Source organism: Antechinus flavipes, chromosome 2 (genome assembly GCF_016432865.1).
Source record: "Antechinus flavipes isolate AdamAnt ecotype Samford, QLD, Australia chromosome 2, AdamAnt_v2, whole genome shotgun sequence".
In the NCBI taxonomy this organism is placed as follows: domain Eukaryota; kingdom Metazoa; phylum Chordata; class Mammalia; order Dasyuromorphia; family Dasyuridae; genus Antechinus; species Antechinus flavipes.
The window spans coordinates 300,762,938-300,783,511 of NC_067399.1; the positions used below are offsets into that span (position 1 = coordinate 300,762,938).

Below are 20,574 nucleotides of genomic sequence, written 5' to 3' on the forward strand. Positions count from 1 at the left end.
AAGATTTTTGCTTATAATTTGTCAGTTTTTTTTTTAATTCCATTTTTTCAGAGCTAACAATTTAGTATATAACCTTTGTGAGCTCTTGGTCATTTATTTTTTAGAGTTCACAAGAAATCTTGAGTTCAGTTGGTCTTCATTTAGTTTACTGATGGTAGGAGGTGTTTCTACATCAGAGAAGATACTATTAACATAGGAGGGATCAAGTCTTGTCTTTCCAGAAGATATAGACCCAGAAGGAATTGTTTGGATACTGTCCAGAGCTGAGATGAAATATAATAATATCTATATAACAGTCTGGCAAACGGCTCCATTTTCTGATGTTTACGTCCCAATCTACTGTGAACTTTACTTATTACTTTCTGCTTAAGTTTCTGTCAGTGGGAGAACCTTTTGTTCTTTTATATAAAGAATATAAATCATGTGTTTTGTAGTTGATTCATATTAAATACTGATTAACTTTCTATAGATCTCTGGGACACTGATTATGAGGCAAACTTAGGCTGTAAGTTTTTTTCCTATGGTTGGAGGGGTAGTGCAAAAGCCAAAGAATGTAGCAAAGACTTTATTCCACCTTCTAGCTGAATAGGTTCCCTTCAGGACAAAATTCAGTCTGGACAGTGTGTTTGGATCCTTATTTAGTAAAGAGGGAAAATACCTCCTTGAACTTAGGAGCCAATAATTTTAGATGTGCATGTTGATTTTCTCCATATTTGAATGTAAGTTCCTTGGGGACTGGGAGTTGTATTTTTTCCTTGTAGTGCTTGTATGTGCTCATACAGAGCACAGTGTCTGCCATGTAGTGGTCACACAATAAATACTTGTTGATTAATTGCTTGACGCCTACTTCAATCCTGGAAGTGTCAAGTCAACTTGTTGGGGTTTGCCAAGATGTTGGGATAACGGGCATAGGTTTTGATATCATCTCTGAAAGAATTCAGGCTTAAAATGTTTCCAAATCAAGCAAGAACATTTATTTGGGCATTTATACTTTTGGGGTAAGGAGTGATGCATCCTTCAGGTTTCCTCCTTAAGGGAAGTAGGCAACCCAGCAGGGTGAGAAGAGAGAGAAGTAAGAAGAAAAAAAAACAGAAAAAAACAAAAAAACAGGAGAATTGGGTGGAGCAAGAAAATTGGATAATTTCGGAGGAAAGTTTGGACATACTCAAAAAAGTCCATTTATTAATCAACTATTCTGTGCCAGTATCTGTACTAAGTCCTGGGAATCCAAAGAAAGGCAGTCCCCACCAAAAAAAAAAAAAAAAAAAAAAAAAAACCCAAACAAAACAGGAAAAAGGTGCCTCAAAAATCCAGCTTTCTCTGATAGTTTGTTCTCTCAGTCTTGCTGTACAATTGATCCAAGCTCTTTCTATTATCTACCTATTCTACCAACTTATCTACCTATTAGTCTGTCTGTATTGCTATCCTCACTTCCTTTCCATCCTTAGGCTACCTACTACCTACCTACCTAACCATCTAATCATCCATCCATCCATCCATCCATCCATCCCTCCTCACTCCCTTTCTTTTTTTTTATTTTTTATTAAAGCTGTTTATTTTCAAAACATATGCATAGATAATTTACAACATTCACTTTTGCAAAACCTTGTGTTCCAATTGTTTTTCCTTCCCTTCCCTCTACCCCTTCTCCTAGATGGCAAGCAATCCAATATGTTAAGCACGTGCAATTTTTTTATACATATTTCCAATTATCATGGTGCACAACAAAAATCAGATCAAGAAGGAAAAAATCAGAAAGAAAACAAAATGGAAGTAAACAACAACAATAAAAAAGGTTGTGATCCAAACTCAGTTCCCACAGTCATCTCTCTGGATGCAGATGACTCCAAGACCATTGGAACTGGCTTGAATCACCTTGCTGTTGAAAGGAGCGATCAGAATTGACCCTCTTAAAATCTTGTTGCTGTGTACAATGTTCTCTTGGTTCTACTCACTTCACTTAGAATCAGTTCATCTAAGTCTCTCCAGACTTCTCTGAAATCATCCTGCTGATTTCTTTTTTTTTGCTGAGGCAATTGGGGTTAAGTGACTTGCCTAGGGTCACACAGCTAGAAACTATTAAGTGTCTGAGGCTGGATTTGAACTCAGCTCCTCCTGACGGCAGGGCCAGCACTCTGTCCACTGCACCATCTAGCTGCCCCTGCTGATTGTTTCTTATAAAACAATAATATTCTATAACATTCATATCCCATAACTTATTCAGCCATTTTCCAGAGGCCATCCACTCAGTTTCCAATTTCTTGCCACTACAAAAAGGGCTGCTACAAACATTTTTGCACATGTGAATACTTTCCCCTTTTTATGAATCTTTTTGGGATACAAACCTAGTAGAGACACTGCGGAATCAAAGTGTATACAGTTTGATAGCCCTTTGAGCATAGTTCTAAATTGCTCTCCAGAATGGTTGGATCAGTTCACCAACAATGTATTAGTGTCCTAGTTTTCCCGCATCCCCTCCAACATTCATCATTATATTTTTCTATTTTCTTAGACAATCTGAGAGGTGCCATACTCTCTTTCCATCCTTAAAGCCTCTTTCTCTTTATCCTCATTCCGCTTACATTCTTAAAGACTGTCTATCCATCCATCCATCCATCCATCTATCCTTACTCCCTTTCCATCCTTAGTATCCCTGTCTCTGTCTCTTTGTCTCTCTCTGTCTCTCTTTCTCTCCTCCCTCTCCCCTCCTCCCGCCCTCCTCACTTCCTTTCCATCCTTAAAGCCTAGGGCTCCTCACTGCTCCTTATCATTTGCCTCTCCACAATTACCCTAATATCCTGTGCCAAGATGGCGCTAGCTCACTCAGGTGATGACCTAGCTTCTAGTTTCCATCTACCGCCTTCTTCTGGTCAGGTGACCTCGGCGACGGGATCATGTGACTAACATAATGGCCAGTATCTAGCCCACCGGCAATAGCCGGCTTAAGCCTGAGAGAGATGAAGACTTCCAGGGTTGGCACTAGCCTCCCAGGGGCGGAGGGTCGCTTACTTCTGCTGCTGCTGCTTTCCTTGTTGCTTCTTCTGAGCTGTGCTGGAGCTTCCAGTTTACGATACTTTGACAACTATATTCTGCGCCCAGACCCCAGTTACGTCCTGGATGATGTCTCCGGCCTTGGTGGGGTGTTTGACGGCATCGGCGGGCTAAGCGGCGGCGGGGTAAGCGCCCCAAGGGCTGCCCAGAGTTCTCTTGCTCCGGGAGCGCTCAGCTGCAGTGGGAGAGGGAGGCCGGCGCAGGGTGAGGGAGCGAGCGACTTGGGAGGCGTGCAGGGGAGCGATTGTGGCCCTTCCCCGCTCAGGTGACCTTGAGTCTTTCCGCCGGGAGTCTACAGCCCTCAGTGTCTGTCCCTGCAATGAGGAGGACTTGCCCTTGGCAACCTTGCGTTCCTTCACCTGTGAAAGGCGTATCTCCCACCGCTCCTCTCCCCTTCGCCCCCTCCGCAGCTATTTGAGTGAGGAAATGAGGTAACGAATGTAGAGTGCTATTGCAAACTTGAAAAACCTGTATAAATTTGAACTCAAATAAGCATTTGTCATTGGTTCCTATGCACAAAATAGACACTTTGGGGATACAAGTAAAGGCAGTATAATTAGTCTCTGCCCTCTCGGACCTCCCACCTAAAGGGGAGAGGAGAAGACAATATTTAAACTACATTCCAACAAATTATCTACAGAATAAATTGAAAATAATCAGTGGAGGAAAGGCACTAGTGTTAAGGGAGATCTGAAAAGACTTCTTGGGAGCTGAAGGAAATGCGGAGATGAGAGAGAATTTCAGAAATTCAGGGAATAATCAGTGAAAATGCCTGCATTGGAGACAACCCGATGGTCCTATTTTTAAACTTTTTCTCCCCTTTCTTTGGATCCCCAGGATAAGAACAGTGTCTGACACAAAGTAGTTAATAAATGCTGGTTGACTGATCGACTTGACATTTCAAGGATTGAAGCAGGACTCCAGCAGTTAATCAACCAGCATTTATGACGTTCCAGACACTATGCTATGCACTGGGGCTACTAGGAGAAAAGTACAATTCCTTGCCCTAAAGAAACATATTCATATGTATATACAATCCACATCTACTTGAACTTTTTCCCTTTCCAATAAGAAGGGATCCAAACACTAGCCAGGTTCCTTTAAGAATACTGTGGTGGGCTAGGAATGTTGCAGAGTGGTTATGGGGGCAGAGGGTGGAAGGGTCAACTTATTAAAGGTTTTAAATGCCAGAAGAAGATTTTGTTTGTGATCTCAGGAGGAAGGAGTTGTTTGTCATCTGAGTAATAATATGATCTACATGTTATGTCAGATAACAAGTTCATAATAATGATCGGAAGATGTTCATTGCAAATAGTCATTGTTATTGGGTAGAGATTTTGTTTGTGATCTCAGGAGGAAGAAGTTGCTTGTCGTCTGAGTAATAATATGATCTACGTGTTATGTCAGATAACAAGTTCATAATAATGATCAGAAGATGTTAATTGCAAATAGTCATTGTTATTGGGTAGACTCGATCAGAATAATTTTAGAAACTGTATTCCCTATCTTTCTTACACAGTTCCATACAGATCAGACTACAAGAGAACTACTTCATAAAGCTACAATATATAATCAAGAAATTCATCTGAAGTAACAAAAGGTCTAGAATCTGGGGATGATGAAAAAAAGTGGGAAGGTTTCAAAACAGTCATCAGCAAGGTCTGGGAAAAGATTTAGGGATGTAGATCAATAGGATAAACAAAGAACACAGTAGCATTGTTTTTCTGATAACCTAAAAGATCTAGTTTTTTCCCCAGTTAATAGTATTTATTTTTCCAAATACATGCAGAGATAGTTTTCAACATTCATCCCTACAAAATCTTGTTTTCTAAATGTTACTCCCTCTCTCCCTTCCTCTCCCCTTCCCAAGACAGCATTCAATTTGACATAGGTTAAACAGGTGCAGTTCTTCTAAATATATTTCCATATTCATCATGCTCCACAAGAAAAATCAGATCAAAAAGGAAAGATCAAGAAAAACAAAAAAACAAACAAAAAGGTGCAACGCCATTCTTTGATCTACATTCAGTTTGCATAGTTCTCTTTTTGAATGTGGCTAGCACTTTCCATCACAATTTTATTAAAATTGTCTTGGGTTGCCTCATTGTTGACAAGAGCCAAGTCCATCACAATTATATAATCTTGTTACTATATACAATGTTCTCTTGGTTCTGCTCTTTTCACTTATTATCAGTTCATGTAAGTCTTTCTAGGCTTTTCTGAAATCAACCAGCTCATTACTTAAAAGATCCAGTTATTACCTAACAATCTATATCAAGATAAAGTTGAAATGGGTTCATGATTTAGACATAAGGGTTGATACTATAAGCAAATTAAGAAAACAAAGAATAGTCTGTCTCTCAGATCTGTTGAGAAGGAAGGAACTTATGACCAAAGAAGAACTAGAGAACATTATGAGATAGAAAATGAATAATTTTGATTATATTAAATTAAAAAATTTTTTGTACCAAAAAACCCAATGCAGCCCAGATTAAAAGGGAAGCAGAAAACTGAGAAAAAATTTTATATCCAAGAATTCTGATAAAGGTTTCACTTCTAAAAAACATGGAGAATTGACTCAAATTATAAGATTAAGAATACCAGTTGAATAGTCAAAGGATATGAACAGCCAACTTTCAAATAAAGAAATTAAAACCATTTCTAGTCATATGAAAAAATTCCCTAAATCAGTATTGATTAGAGAAATGCAGATTTAGACAACTCTGAGATACTACCACCTACTTCTCAGATTAGTTAAGATTACTGGAAAAGATAATGATAAATGTAGGAGAGGATGTGGGAAAACTGGGACACTAATACATTGTTAGTGGAGTTATGAACTGATCCAACAATTCTGGAGAGCAACATGGAACTATACCTAAAGGACTATCAAACTATGCATGCTTTTTTTTTTTTTTTTTTTTAAATTATAGCTTTTATTTACAAGTTATATGCATGGGTAATTTACAGCATTGACAATTGCCAAACCTTTTGTTCCAATTTTTTCCCTCCTTCCCCCCATCCCCTCCCCAAGATGTCAGGTTAACCAATACATGTTAGATATGTTAAAGTATAAATTAAATACAATATAAGTGTACATGTCCAAACAGTTATTTTGCTGTACAAAAAGAATCGGACTTTGAAATAGTGTACTATATTAGCCTGTGAAGGAAATAAAAAATTATGCATATCTTTTGATCCAGCATCTCTACTGGGTCTGTATCCCAAAGATATAAAAACGGGGAAAGGACCCACATTTGCAAAAAAATGTTTGTAGTAGCTCTTTTTATGGTGGCAAAAAACTGGAAACTGAATGGATGCCCATCAGTTGGAGAATGGCTTAAAAAGTTATGGTTTATCAATGTTATGGAATATTATTGTTCTATAGGAAACAATAAGCAAGATGATTTCAGAAAGGTCCGGAGAGACTTGTATGAATTGATGCTAAATGAAGTGAGTAGAACCAGGAGATCATTGTACAGGCCAACAGCAAGATTATATGATAAATCAATTCTGATGAATGTGGCTCTTTTTAACAGTGAAATGATTCAGGCCAATTCCAATGGTTTTGTGATGAAGCAATCCATCTGCTCCCAGAGAAGGTAGTGGGAACTGAATGTGGAACACAACCTAATTTTTCACCTTTTTTGTTGTTTATTTGCTTTTTTTCTTTCCTTTTTGATTTGATTTTTTTTTGTGGAATAATAATTGTGAGAATATATATAGAAGAATTGCACATGTTTAATGTATATTAGATTATTTGCTGTGTAGGGGAGTGGGTGGGGAGAAGGGAAGGAGAAAAAATTAGAATAGAAAGTTTTGCAAGGATGAATATTGAAAACTGTCTTTGCATATATTTTAAAAATTAAAAGTTTTTATTAGAAAACATCAAAGATCTAGTTATTGATGCAAGAATTCACTATGTGTCAAAAACTATTGGGACACCTGAAAGCAGTCTTGCAGAAATTAGGTACAGCCTTAGTCAAACTGTGTACAAGATAGGCTCCAATTAAATGTAGACAGTGACATTATAAATAAATTAAGCATAGAAGTTACTAGTTAGATTTATAATGATAATAGTAATAGTAATTTATGATGCCTATTAAAGAAGAATGTAGTTATAAATAGTATACTCAGTAAAAAAAGCACATTGCTTTCAAGGAGTTTTCATTCCAAAAGGGAAAGGCAAACTAGTGGTATGCTGAGGAATACTGATGAGATGACTATGAAGATGTGTTAGTATTTATTTTATATAAGGACATAAATTATACTTCTAGAAAGAGAGAAGGGGGGGGTGGAGGAAGAGGGAAAGATTGGGGAGGGGAAGAAAAGGGAGTGGGGGGGAGAGAGACAAAGGATTTACCATTAAATCTCTTGGGGACATTTCTGAGGTGCACAAAACATTTCTAATAAACTAGTAGAACTAGAATCTAATCTCTGGAAGCAAATTTGACAGTTGAGGAATCACTGATAGTTAATAAAGCCCTTTCCCTGGAAAATGGTTCTGGAAGGGAATGTTTTTCAAAAGCAAACGAGCGGTAAAATGGACCTTAGTAAGCAGTGTGTATGTGTGTGTATCTTTTAAAATTTAATTTTTTCAATGAAAGAAAATTTCATCTTTCCTCCCTTCAACTTCTCATCTCTATTGAAAAAGAGAAAACAAAATCTTTATAATAAATATAATAATGGATATTTATTAGAATTTCCATTTTAGAGAGAGGTTATTATTGTTCAGTCATATCTAACTTTTTTATATCCCATGTGGAGGAGAGGGCTGGCATTTCCTTCTTCAGGTCATTTTATAGATCGAGAAACTAAGGCAGACTGGTAAGGTGACTTGCCCAGGGTCACACAGCTAGTAAGTGTTTGAGAGTGAATTTAAATTTACTTTCTGATTCTAGGCTTGGAATTCCTACCTGCCTTAAGCCATGATTTTGTTCTCTAGATTTTTTCAAGTCCAGAGGCTTTTCCTGTATCCTTGTCTTTTCCTGCAGCCTCTTTCTTCCATTGTTGACTTGCTGACATCTCCATTTTGAGGAAAAATATAGACAGACTATGATTCATTTTCTGACCTTGTCAACATGCCCCATTTTGAGCACTATGTTCCATTCCTTTTCGACATCCTTGGATTTGTTTTCTTTCCCCTTTAAAATGCAAGCTTCTTATGAGCAGGTAGTATACTTTTGCCTCTGTTTATATCCCCATTCTTCAGTAGACTATATACATATTAGCTATTATTATTATTATTATACATCAGACATCTTTAATTTGTTTATGATGCCATACTTCATATCTAATTTGTATATCCATTTGGAGTTTATTTTGATCTACAAAGTAACATAGTAAGCTGTACCTAATTTCTGCTGGATTGCTTTCAGGTCTTAATGTAAATTTTTGCCTTTTTGTATTATCACCCCTCTCCCACTCAAAAAAAAAACAAAAAAAACTCCAAAATCCAACAAAAAACAAAGCTTCTCTTCACCTTTGCTTCCATATGGTTAAATTTATCAAAAAGGTACATAGTTTTACTGTCCATTTTTCCCTCAAGTCATTTAAATTTTCCTTTAAATATTTGGTTCTTTATTATTGTCTATGATGTCTTTCAGCAAAATGTAGTTTCCCCTTTTATGTCTTTGGTTAACTTTATTTTTGATCATGATTGCTAGACTTGCCTTTTTTTTTTTTTTTTTTTTTGCTTCTGTTGAAACATTGAATTCTGATTTCTGATTCCTTCTGCTATCCTCTTCTTTTGTTTTATAAGTGAATTGATCTCATTTACTTCCATAATTATGTATTCTTTCTTATATTCTTACTTTTTTTTTTCCTAGAGGAGGAATATGGTTGGTGCCAATGCTTATTTTTGTACATGTAAGTCATTTCCCTTCTTTTATGATCTCTTTGGCATAGAGGCCTGGTAGTGACATTGATAAATCAAAAGACATGAAATTTGAGAGCCCTTTGGGCATAGTTCCAAATTGCTCTCTAGAATGGCTGGATCAGTTCACAACTCCACCAACAATGCATTAGTATCCCAGTTTTTCCACATCTTCAACATTTATCATTATCTTTTGTTATCATCTTAGCCAATCTGTTAGATGTTTTAATTTGCATTTCTCTAATCAGTAATGATTTAGTGCATTTTTTAATGTGGCTTTAATTTCTTCATTGAAAATTTTCATATGAAAAATTCATATTGACCATTTATTATGTATTTTTCTAAAAATTGCCTCAACTTCCCTCTTTATCCTTCTTATCCTTTCCAAAGACCTGTCACATAGAATAAAGAATATTTTTTTAAATGGAAAAAAAAAGCAGAAAAATCAGCAAAGTCAATCAAATGAAAAAAAAAATCTGAAAAATTTTGGAATGTTACACTCTTGTACACCTCCTTCCTCCAGAAAGGAAAGGCTTCTCATAACTTTTCTTTGGTTTTTGGGACCAATCTTCAGCTTTGCTTTGCAACTTTTGCAAATTCACTGTCCGATGTTTTGTGGTTGTTCTTTCTATTTACATAGCAGCTGTCTTTGTGCACGTTCATTGTTTCCTTGACTCTATTTACATCATTCTTTATCAGTTCATTTAAAGTTTCCATGCTCTTCAGTTTTCATTGTATTTGGAATTTCATTGTAATGGAATATTATTCCATTATTTTCATGTGCTGCTATTTGTTTAGTCTTTCCCCAGTCAGTGGGCATGTTTTGTTTTCAGTTCTTTTTATAATAGAAAAATTCCTCTGGTATATATGGAGACTTTGTAATAATTCAACCACCTTCTTGGGGTATATGATTAGTAGTAGAATCTCTTTGTCAAAGTGTGTTGATATTTTACTCATTTTGTGTAATTCCAAATTGTTTTCAAAATGTTTGTATTAATTCATAGCTTCACCAACAGTGTTTTAGTATTCTTGTCTTAAAAGCAATCTAACATGGATTATTTTCTATTTTTTGTCATCTTTACCAATTTGCTGGGAGTGCTTAGAGTTGTTCAATATGGATTTCTCTTATTAATGCTATGGAGCATTCTTTCATGTGGTTGTTAATAATTTTCAATTCTTTTTTTTGAGAATTTTTGTTTATATTTGACCACTAGTCATGTTGAGAGTAGTATTGTATTTTAAGTTGATATACTTTTGTGAAAAACATATAGGGAATAAAATGGAGAAGCACGGCAGTGAATATTTGGAGTAAGCATCACAGAAGTAAGCACTGTTATTATTGATGTAGTACAGAATAGCTGGGCAGAAAGATCTTTGGTAAACAATTCATAAGCCTAAACCCAAGCATGATGTATTAATGATGGAAGACTACAATTAGAATTTTTTCTGGGCAAAGATAGCAGCTAGTAATTTTTTTTTTTTTTTTTTTTTTTTTTTTACTTATCTTAATGAGATAAACATCATTTAATAGACAGAGGAACTAATCAAGGAGACTCTTATCTTAGAGATGAAGGAATTGGTTGTTGAAGGGAATCCTGGGCAGAAAGTACTACTTTATCTTAGAATTTGAGGAGAGGAGAGGAAAGTATAGGAAAACTAGTGAATGTTTGTCATATATATACATCCTCTTTTTGAAGGCATTTATTTCAAAAGATTCAGTGAAAAGACTTTTAAGATTTTCTGGCCTAAAATTCTACAAGAGATGTCAATCTAGAAGGAATAAAATGAAATTTTAAATAAAGAGAAACAAACAATTCTGGAAAAGGAGGAAAAAGAGAGAGTTATGTGATGAACTCATTGTGGATACACAAGGATTTCATTAATCAATTTAAATTTTTGAAGACATAAAAGAACAAAGGAGCTCAAGTTCCTGGATGCTTGGGAAATAGTAGGTTTATGCTTGCTGAATGTCTTCAAGTTAAATGTAGAAATGATGACGTGCAAATGATGAGGTTAGTGGTAATAAAGAAGTGGGGAGAGGTGAGGAATTGGGGTAAGGAATCCCTTCTGGTCCATGCAGTTTCAATGCGAAAGAATTCTCAAAACTCAGAAAAGGGAATTTTATTGTTCACTAAGAAGGAATCTTTCTTAGTGGGCAAAACTCTTTATTAGGGATTTGGCAATGAGAAATCAGCTTTGCTAGAAAGACAGACTTCTTAGTGGCAAGATCCTGTCAGGAAGGCAACAAAGATCAACACTAAGAAGAGAATATCCCCACAGTGAGCAGAAGTCCTGGTAGGCAGCTTTGCCAAGCTTGGCAGCTTCCTTGGCAAGTATAATCCTGCTTAGGACTTCTGCAGAGATTCAGATTTCAGAGTGGAGCTTCTGGGGCTTGGGCTTCAATGCCCTAGGCCTAGATTTCCAGTTGAACAGAGATGATTTATCTTGGAGTTTCCACTCAATAGGACTATCAGACCAAGATGTTCAACTGAATGAGACCAGTTAACTTGGGGAGGGCAAAGGTATGCTTTTCCCAGGGGAGAGCCTGAGACCCTTCTTTTACAAGTTAAAGGGGACACAGTTTCAGGGTTCACTCCCAACAGAACTCTAAGTTGAATCAAATCAATTATTGTTAAATGTAGATGGATAACTAGTATCATGTAGTGATACTAGATCTAATAACACTCTTGAAAAGTTTTTTTTTCCCAGTGTTATCCTTGTTAATAACATTACCTTTTATTAGTATATTCTTTATACTTTTTTACATTTTACTTTAACTTTTTATATTATCTCATTTTGTTTTGCAACAGTTTTGAAGTAAGAAGGATGTTTTGTTAATACATTTTACAGATTAGTAAGAGACCTGGTTTAGAGGACTTTTACTGTTTCTAAAATTTCTTACTGACAAATTCCACAATACATTGTTAACTTGGTATGGTCAATTTATGATTGAGTGTAATTCAAGACTGATGGTTTTTCGCTGGTATAAATTAGAGTATGCAGGCACATTGCTTCTTTCTTAATTGAAATTATAGAGACTTGATGTATCCACCTTGAAATGTTTATAATTTCTTAAAAAGACATAAGAAAATATTGTGTTATATCAACAATCTTCTAGGAACTTATTCATATGCTAGGAAAATGATTACCTTATTGATATTTCTCTCCCTTTTTTGTTTTTTGTTTTTTTTGCTTGCATTAAAGTTGACTTCAATTTTTAACTGAGTAATATTCATATCTTTCTTGACTCTTCTTCACTCCTCCAAATTTTAATGTTAGCAATATATCACTCTTTTAAACTAAATCCATTTCTACTTCTAATAGATGATTAAATATGGATAAGTTGGATATTCGTTAGATAGCTTTAATTGCTTTAAAACATTTTGTATATTTAGTTTTTTTTTTCTTTGAAATCTCTTTTTTAGGCAACCTCCCGACTTCTGGTCAATTATCCTGAGCCATATCGTTCCGAAATACTGGATTATTTATTTAAGGTAATGTTAAAGGAGGCATTTAACGGTTGTGTTAAGAAATGTTTTGGAACTTTAAATTCTGCAAATGATGGTTTTTCTGTGTTTTTTTTTTTTTTTTTTTTGGTCCATTTGGAATTAACTGCCATAAAAGTTATAAATTTTAATTCTATCTTTAAATTTTATATTGTTTTTCTTGCTTATAGAACCTGGGTGATAACTTTTCTTAAAGTACTTTGAGCATGATACAATAAAGGATATTATTGATACTGTTAATTCTTTTTCTTAGCCAAACTTTGGTGCATCTTTGCATATTCTGAAAGTGGAAATAGGAGGTGATGGACAAACAACAGGTAAGAGTTTTGAAAAAATGAGATTTTTTTCAGCAGTACAGTTAGTGTTTAACTTTAAAGTGCATTCATTGTATTGGAATGTAGAAAGCCCTACTTTTTGTCTTAGGCAGCTAAGTGGGCACAATAGATAAAGTGCCAGGTCTGGAGTCAGGAAAGATCTGAGTTCAAATGTGACACTGGGCAAGCCATGTAATCCTATGTGCCTCTGCAAAAAATAATCTGGAGAAGGAAATCATTGCTGTTTTGCTGAGAAAACTCCAAATGGGATCATAAAGAGTCTGATGGAACTAAAAAAACAATCAAACTTTTTGTCTCCCTTGGGAAACTTTTATCATCTCACTTATTTTTGTTTAAAGTTTATTGCTATTTAAGAACCATAGATTGATTCCAAGTTAACTGAAATTAAAGCTGAAATTAAATCATTAATGGGAAATAAGAAGCTTTAAAGATGATAGATAAAAGTGTAAAATTTGAAATTTCACTGAGAAATTGAAAAAGTGGCAGCTATGATAGAAAAATGCCAAAAAGGAAAGGTTAGTCACTTAAAATCACATTTCTCATAAAAACAAATGACTTAACATTTTTAAAGAAAATAAAATTGTTGTAAAGGAATTATGCACAATTTAGAATACCTCATGCTCTTGGTATTAATGTTTTGATTAGACATGTATGCTATGTATTACGTGGATAATTTTATGCGCTAGATTCAATTATGAAAAGCTCTATGGGAAACTAATTCATTTTTGTTGCATGGAAATTCAGTTTTATACAAAGAATACCTATTTAAAATGAGTAGGTCAGTATTGGAGGCCTGTAATTTTTTTCATGAACATAATTTGTTTTTGTATTTGAGAAGAATAATAAAGGACCAAAAGACTAACTAAACTATGACTCTCCCCAAAGGCATCAAAAGGACGTTATATGTTTATTTTTCAGCCAAAGCTTAAACCTATAAATAGAATCAATCTAGATTGAGAACTAGAAAGAGTCTTAGAAGTCATCTAGTCTAATCCCTTCATTTTACATAACTAGAATTGTGGCTTAAAATTGTAAAATGCCCTGTGCAAGATAGAACTAAAATCTGATCCTCCTTCTTTGTTCTGTATCCCAATGGCACTGTGGCTAGTAACAGAACTCCTCATTGCCTCCTGGCAGAGCTTGATTTAGGGACACCAAAAATTCCTTCAGATTGGTATTCAGGACAGTGGTAGCCAAAGTAGTTCACCAAGTCAAGATGTAGCAGCTCATTTCCTCATATAGGATAGATGAAAGCCATATGCCATGCAATGCAATTTAAACATTAATCCTAAAAGTGAACAAAGAGAAAAGAGGACAATTTTAATTGTGTTAAAAACTGAAATGCTTTGCAAATGCCAAGAAATTCAAAGGTCACAGAATTCCTTTAGCTAGCATAATACTATCATTTATAACAGTTGTCACTGTCAAACTGAAAGCAATCTTTATTGTGTATATGGACATAAAGGGACTTATATGCCTACTACCCACTCTTGAGGCTGATGGTCACAAGGTATTTCATGTTCAGATTACAAACCTCCTCAGAACTAACAGACTCTTTCCCAAAACTGAAATCTGCTACTTATGGGAACAAAAAGTCTACACTGAAACAGAGGGTGAAAATAGTTAGCCACTGTTTTTACCCATTTCTCCTTCCCCCTCTCCCTCCACTCATCCAGCTTGATGCTAGTCCTGTGACCAAAAGTCAAAATAATTTTGGCAACAAATAATCCTTGGACTCTCTGATGATCGTTAAACATTTTATCAAAAGAAAATGAATAGTGCATTGTATGCATAATCCTGTTTCAAAATTCATTGCTTCCCTTTCAGTTAGTAAAGACAGATTTATAGTTTGAGAGCAAACATAGATAACTGATTATAAAATAAGGACTTTAAGGGCTGGCTACTACTTTTTGGTGTATTTTTTCCTTATATTCTTTTAGTCTTCCCCAAACAATTACAGATTGTAAGACCATTAAGAACTCTGAATTGGGACTCATATAGGATAGAAAAAAATTTTTTTTCATCCAAGCTCAAAATTGAAACTGAAAACATTCAACACTCTTATGAAGAGAATGAAAATGAGATTAGGGATTGTACCTCAGTTGAATGAGAAAGGCTAGCAGTAACACTTTAGAGATTTCACATTGTGTATATATATATATAGATGAAGATCAAATTAGATAAAAATTGTAAAGTGCTTAGTACAGTGCCTGGAACATAGTAACACTAAATAAATAAATGTTAGTAGTTATTATTATTATTATTATTATTATTTGTCATCTTAAAATTTTTATTGATTTTTTTTTTGTTTTAACACTATAGACATTTATAGATTTCTCCACAATTTTTATAGATTACAGAATTAAGTATAATAGTATAGTATGCTTTCTAGACCCCCCCCCCCCAAATTGGGGTGCCAAAATGTACTATACTTTCTAGAGCCCCCACGCTGGGGTGCCAAAATATACCATCCGGGCTAGCTCTCTGGAGGCTCTTGGGACCAGCCTTGGTGTTAGTGGAGGAGTGAAGAAGGCAGAAGACCCATGAGGATGGTCAAAGATGGAGTCCCTTTATTTCAAGTCCTTTCAGCTTCTAAATACCTTAGTAAGATTATATCACCACAGCACACTGAACAGGTGCTAACAATAAGCACTTACTGATATGTAAATTCCTCTTTACTGTAAATATCCCTGCCTTCAAGTAAAATACAGCTGGTCATGCCCTCCTTGACTTCTCAGAAAGGGTGAGAAGCACCAAAGGGAGATGGGGAGTTGAACCTCCTTGTCAGCAGGTTTCCTCTGGGCTGAAAGTTCTTATACCTTACCCAGAGTTCCCCATTACTGTGGCCCTCTACAGTACAGAAACCTAATAGAAAAATACAGAGTATAATATTTCATATCTGTATAAACCCTCTTTTCTTTAAAAAAAAATCAACAAAGATTTATTTTTTTTTCCTTTCTCATTTGTATCCCTACTCCACTGAAAAAAAGGAAAAAAATATTCTGAGAAATATATATAGTCAAGCAAAGCAAATTCCCTTAATGGCTGTATAATATATCTATACCCATACCCATACACAGTCAGACATTTAACTCTCTTTCCCGTCTCCATTACACATACATATCTCATTCTGTTCTCTAAATCCTTCAATACTCTATAATGAGGATAATATTAGAGGTGTCAAACATATGCCCCATGGGCCAGTGCAGTCTGCAACATTCCCCCTGCTTCAGGAACCAAATTAATATGCATATGGGAAATAGTTAACAAAATAATAATACAGTAGAACATAGTAAACATGTGGTTTTCTGAGTCAATATGTGGCTCATACAGTTTTATAGCTGGTCCTCTGTGATAATGGTTGTTGGATTGATCATAGTTCTTAAAGCTTTCAAAGATACTTGTTTTTGTATTGACATTGTTATTGTATAAATTATCTTCTGGTTCTGTTCATTTCTTTTTTCATCGTATAAAAATTTTCAAAATTGTTCATTTTTATAATATTGACATTTTAAAAGACTGGATTGTGGATAGAAAAAAGGTAGAAGACATTCCAGGTAAAGTAAAAATTTCATGAACACAGATGTAGAATTAGAGCATAAGGCAAATTCTAAAGACAACAGGCTTTAAATATTTCTTGTGTGCACATTATTTAATTTCAAGGAAAAGATATGAAATATTAGGTTTTGATTATTAAAGAAACCCTCTTATAAAGTATTTCATATTTCAAGTTAGAACCTAGAACGTTGTTTCTTAAAAGTATGTTTTTGGATGAGTTTAGCTTAGTTTGAAGTGTGGTAAACTATAAACTTACTTCCCTTTTCCCTTCTGTCCTATTTAGATGGTACTGAACCCTCTCATATGCATTATGCAAATGATGAGAATTATTTCCGGGGCTATGAATGGTGGCTAATGAAGGAAGCTAAGAAGAGGAATCCCAATATTAAACTTATAGGTAAGAATTTTAACTTTTGATTCTCCTTCAGAGCTTGCCTATGATCCAAATGAGGAAAGGCTTTATTTTTATACTGGAATTACTGTTTAGTTTTCAAAAGGAGTTTGATTTTGAAAATCAATGAAATGTCATTTGGAGTCATGTCTAATAGGTTAACTCACATATTTACTGGATGTAGCCTCAGAGGACTTGGGTGATTCCTGAAATGAACTTTTTCAAAGGATGAACATTAATATCAGTTTTTAATGCTAGAATAAAATGTGTTTATAAAGTCACATGGTATTTTTTTAGAGTATATTTCATAAATTCAAAGTAATTATAGAAAAGGACTTCCAACAGTGATGTCCACAATTAAAGGATTATCAGAATAATTATAGTCTCAAGGTGTCTAAATAGAGATCTTAGTTAATAGATTCTCAGGGATATTATCTTGTATATTAGAGTTGTTCACTATGTGTTTTGATTTGGTATGTTTGCTAAATCAACTCAGTTATTTTCTGTTTTCATGTTATTAATCCAGGTCTGCAAGGGAGCCTAGAAATCTTGTAGGCCAATTATTTTTAAAGTGAGGAAACTGAAGCTTAGAAAGGTTAACTGTGTTGTGATATGGGAGCCACCTGCCAGTGGCTGCTGGAGGTCTAACTCAGATCTGTAGAATGGATCTCTTCATGTGAGTGGATGATGATGATACAAGGAAGCTGAGGCAGTTGTGTTCTCTGACCGCTCTCCTCTTCCCTCTGCTTCCAATTTATTTCATTCCCAACCCACAAGGAACATCTCCGTTAGTAAAGGCTGCTTTGCAACTCCTTCAAGTGTTATGATTCACAGTAATGGAAGTTCTTGGAGAACTGACCTGCCCCCTCACTTAAGCAGAGTCCTTAACAATGAAGTTTCTGTCCAGTGTGGATTTTCTCATGTTTACCAAAACTGTGGCATCGTGTGAAAGCCTTTCCACATTCATTACATTCATAAGGCTTCATCCCAATGTGGATTCTATGATGGTTTACAAGACTGTTTTGTATTTGAAAGTCTTTCCACATTGCTTACATTCATAAACTTCCTGAAGTATGAACTGTCTGATGGGATGTAAGATATCTGCTCCATGGGAAAGTCTTTCCATATTTGTTACATTTATAAGAGAACTGATTATTTAAAGTCACACAGGGACTGAGGAAAATTCAAACATTTTATTTGTATGCCCTTTTTCCTCCTCTCCCCAGGTGATATGTATGTGTGATGTATATAAAACAATAAAGTATAATATAATATATTGGTATAAATTCACTAAGAGATTATTAAATTAATATTATATGTAAGTAGTAATTTATATATATATAATTACTATGTTATACATATTTTATAATATTATATAAGTGATATATGTTCACATCCTATAAAATATGTAATATAATACATATATAAAAATACATATATGTAATATAAAAAATAAATTAAAAGTACATACAAGTCTATACATTATATTATGCTTAGTATATTATCAAACATTATAAAATGAATATGTAAAATACATGCAGTATATATATTACACATAAATATATGATATATAGTTATATGTAATATACTATGTAATAGTACAAATATATGAAATGATATTTTACTGAAATATGAGATTTTAATGTACAATAGTATATCTAATATAGTTGATTGGTTCTTGTCTGTTGTTGAAGAAGACTAAAATGGCATCATTATGTTGGAATCAGGGTACAGTGTATCTGTTTGTGGCTGATCAGACCATATGAGCTCTAAAGGCTGTAGCACAGGTCAGGCAAAGAGTCTATGTGAACATTTGGAGTGTTTCTTTGGGGCTACTGCAATTCTGCTTCACCCACAAGTGTAGCCCTTTTTTGGTGGATGTGGGCATGCCATGCTGGTTAGGCTTGCCAGTTTCCAGTGTCATATAATTGATCCCAGAGTTTTTCAGAGAGACCTCGGACATGTCCTTGTATCACTTCCTCTGACCACCACATGAGCACTTTTCTTATATGAGTTTTCCATAAAATAGTCTTTTAAGCAAACTTATGTTTGGCATTCAAATATGGATAGCCAGTGCATTGAAGTTGTACTCGCTGAAGTCGAGTTTGAATGCTTGGCAATTTAGCTCAAGAAAGAACTTTAGTGTCTGGTATCTTATCCTACTGCTGCCATTTGCAACCTTGCTTCATTCTATTGGTAACTGGGAAAGTGCAGGAGCTTCTCACGTATTATTTGGAACTTGTGTAAGCATGCCATCATGAACTTCTCTGGGCAACCAAATTTTGACATAATTTTTAATGAGCCCTCATGACTGATAGTATCAAAAGCCTTGGCCAGTTCAATAAATGCTTTTTTAAAACCTCTGTTCTATTCCTGGCATTTCTCCTGAAGTTATTGGGCAGCAAACACCATATTGACTATTTCTTAATCCTTTTAGAAGGCACACTGATTCTGAGGTAGATGACTGTCTTTCAGGTGAAAGATCAATCAGTCTGTTAAGGAAAACTCTGGCAAGAATCTTGCCATCAAATAGTAAGAGTAATGACAATATATAATCAGTCACTCTCTATAGTAATATAGTAATCATTTAATCTCTTGCCATTTACTAACCAAATTTTTACTAACATTCAACTTGAAGTTTAGAATTAGATAGATGTAACTCTTAACTCTTAGAGTCGATCCAAATAAATTAGATAGATATAAACTCTTAAAATATCCCCCTTTTCCCTTTGAAGCCATAGGCATGTTTCCTAATTGTTTTTTCTTTTTCAATAAGTTTAAATCAATATGCTTCTATATACTATATTACAGCCTTCTATATACTAGGCACTGTGCTAAGTACTAGGGATACAATAAAAAGACAGTTCTTGTCCTTAATAGAGTTTACAATCTAATGAGAAAAGACAAGCTGAAATGGAGGACAATTCTAGGAGGTACCCAGTTTGGGGTATGATAGTCTGTGGAGTGTAAACATAGATAGAAACAAATAGACAGTTAATTGGAAAGTTCTAAGCCTGTTGAGAAAGGAAGCTTTGAAAGGAATTTAATGCCCTATCTTCCTCATCTTCTTTTTTTAAAAAAAATTATTTTTTATTAAAAGTTTTTATTTATAAAACATATACATGGATAATTTTTCAACACTGACCCTTGCAAAAACTTTCTGTTCTAAATTTTTCCCTCCTTCCACTCACTACCTTCCTTACATAGCAGGTAGTCCAATACATGTTAAATATGTTCAAATATATGTTAAACCAATATATGTATACATATTTATACAGTTATTTTGCTGCACAAGAAAAATCAAATTTAGGAAAAAAAACCTGAGAAGGAAAACAAAATGTAAGCAAACATCAACAGAAAGCATAAAAATGCTATGTTCTCTACAGTCAGTTCCCAAGATTCTCTCTCTGGGTGTAGATGACTCTCTTCATCACTGAACAATTGGAACTGGTTTGAATCATCTCATTGTTAAAGAGAGCCACGTCCATCAGAATTAATCATCATATAGTCTTGTTGTTAACATGTATAATGATTTCCTGGTTCTGCTCATTTCATTTAGCATTAGTTCATGTAAGTCTCTCCAGGCCTCTCTGAAATCATCCTCCTGATCATTTCTTACAAAACAATAATATTCCATAATATTCATATATAACAATTCATTCAGCCATTCTCCAATTGATGAGCATCCACTCAGTTTCCAGTTTCTGCCCACTACAAAAAGGGCTGCCACGAACATTCTTGCACATAGGCCCCTTTCCCTTCTTTAGTATCTCTTTGGGATATAAGCCCAATAGCTGGATCAAAGGGTATGCACAGTTTTATAGCTCTTTGGGCATAGTTCCAAATTGCTCTCCAGAA

The 20,574-nt window shown here is 34.8% G+C and overlaps 1 protein-coding gene across 1 annotated transcript in view; it reads left to right on the top strand.

Moving 5' to 3' along the window:
• Window positions 1-905: 905 nt before the first annotated feature.
• The window catches only part of GALC (galactosylceramidase), a 65,007-nt gene continuing 45,338 nt past the window's right edge, over window positions 906-20,574 (top strand). Inside the window, exons 1-4 of the mRNA XM_051977458.1 lie at window positions 906-3,176; window positions 12,352-12,420; window positions 12,686-12,749; window positions 16,609-16,722. Coding sequence (XP_051833418.1) covers window positions 2,958-3,176; window positions 12,352-12,420; window positions 12,686-12,749; window positions 16,609-16,722 — 466 coding nt within the window. The 5' untranslated portion in view covers window positions 906-2,957. The remainder of the gene's footprint in view (window positions 3,177-12,351; window positions 12,421-12,685; window positions 12,750-16,608; window positions 16,723-20,574) is intronic.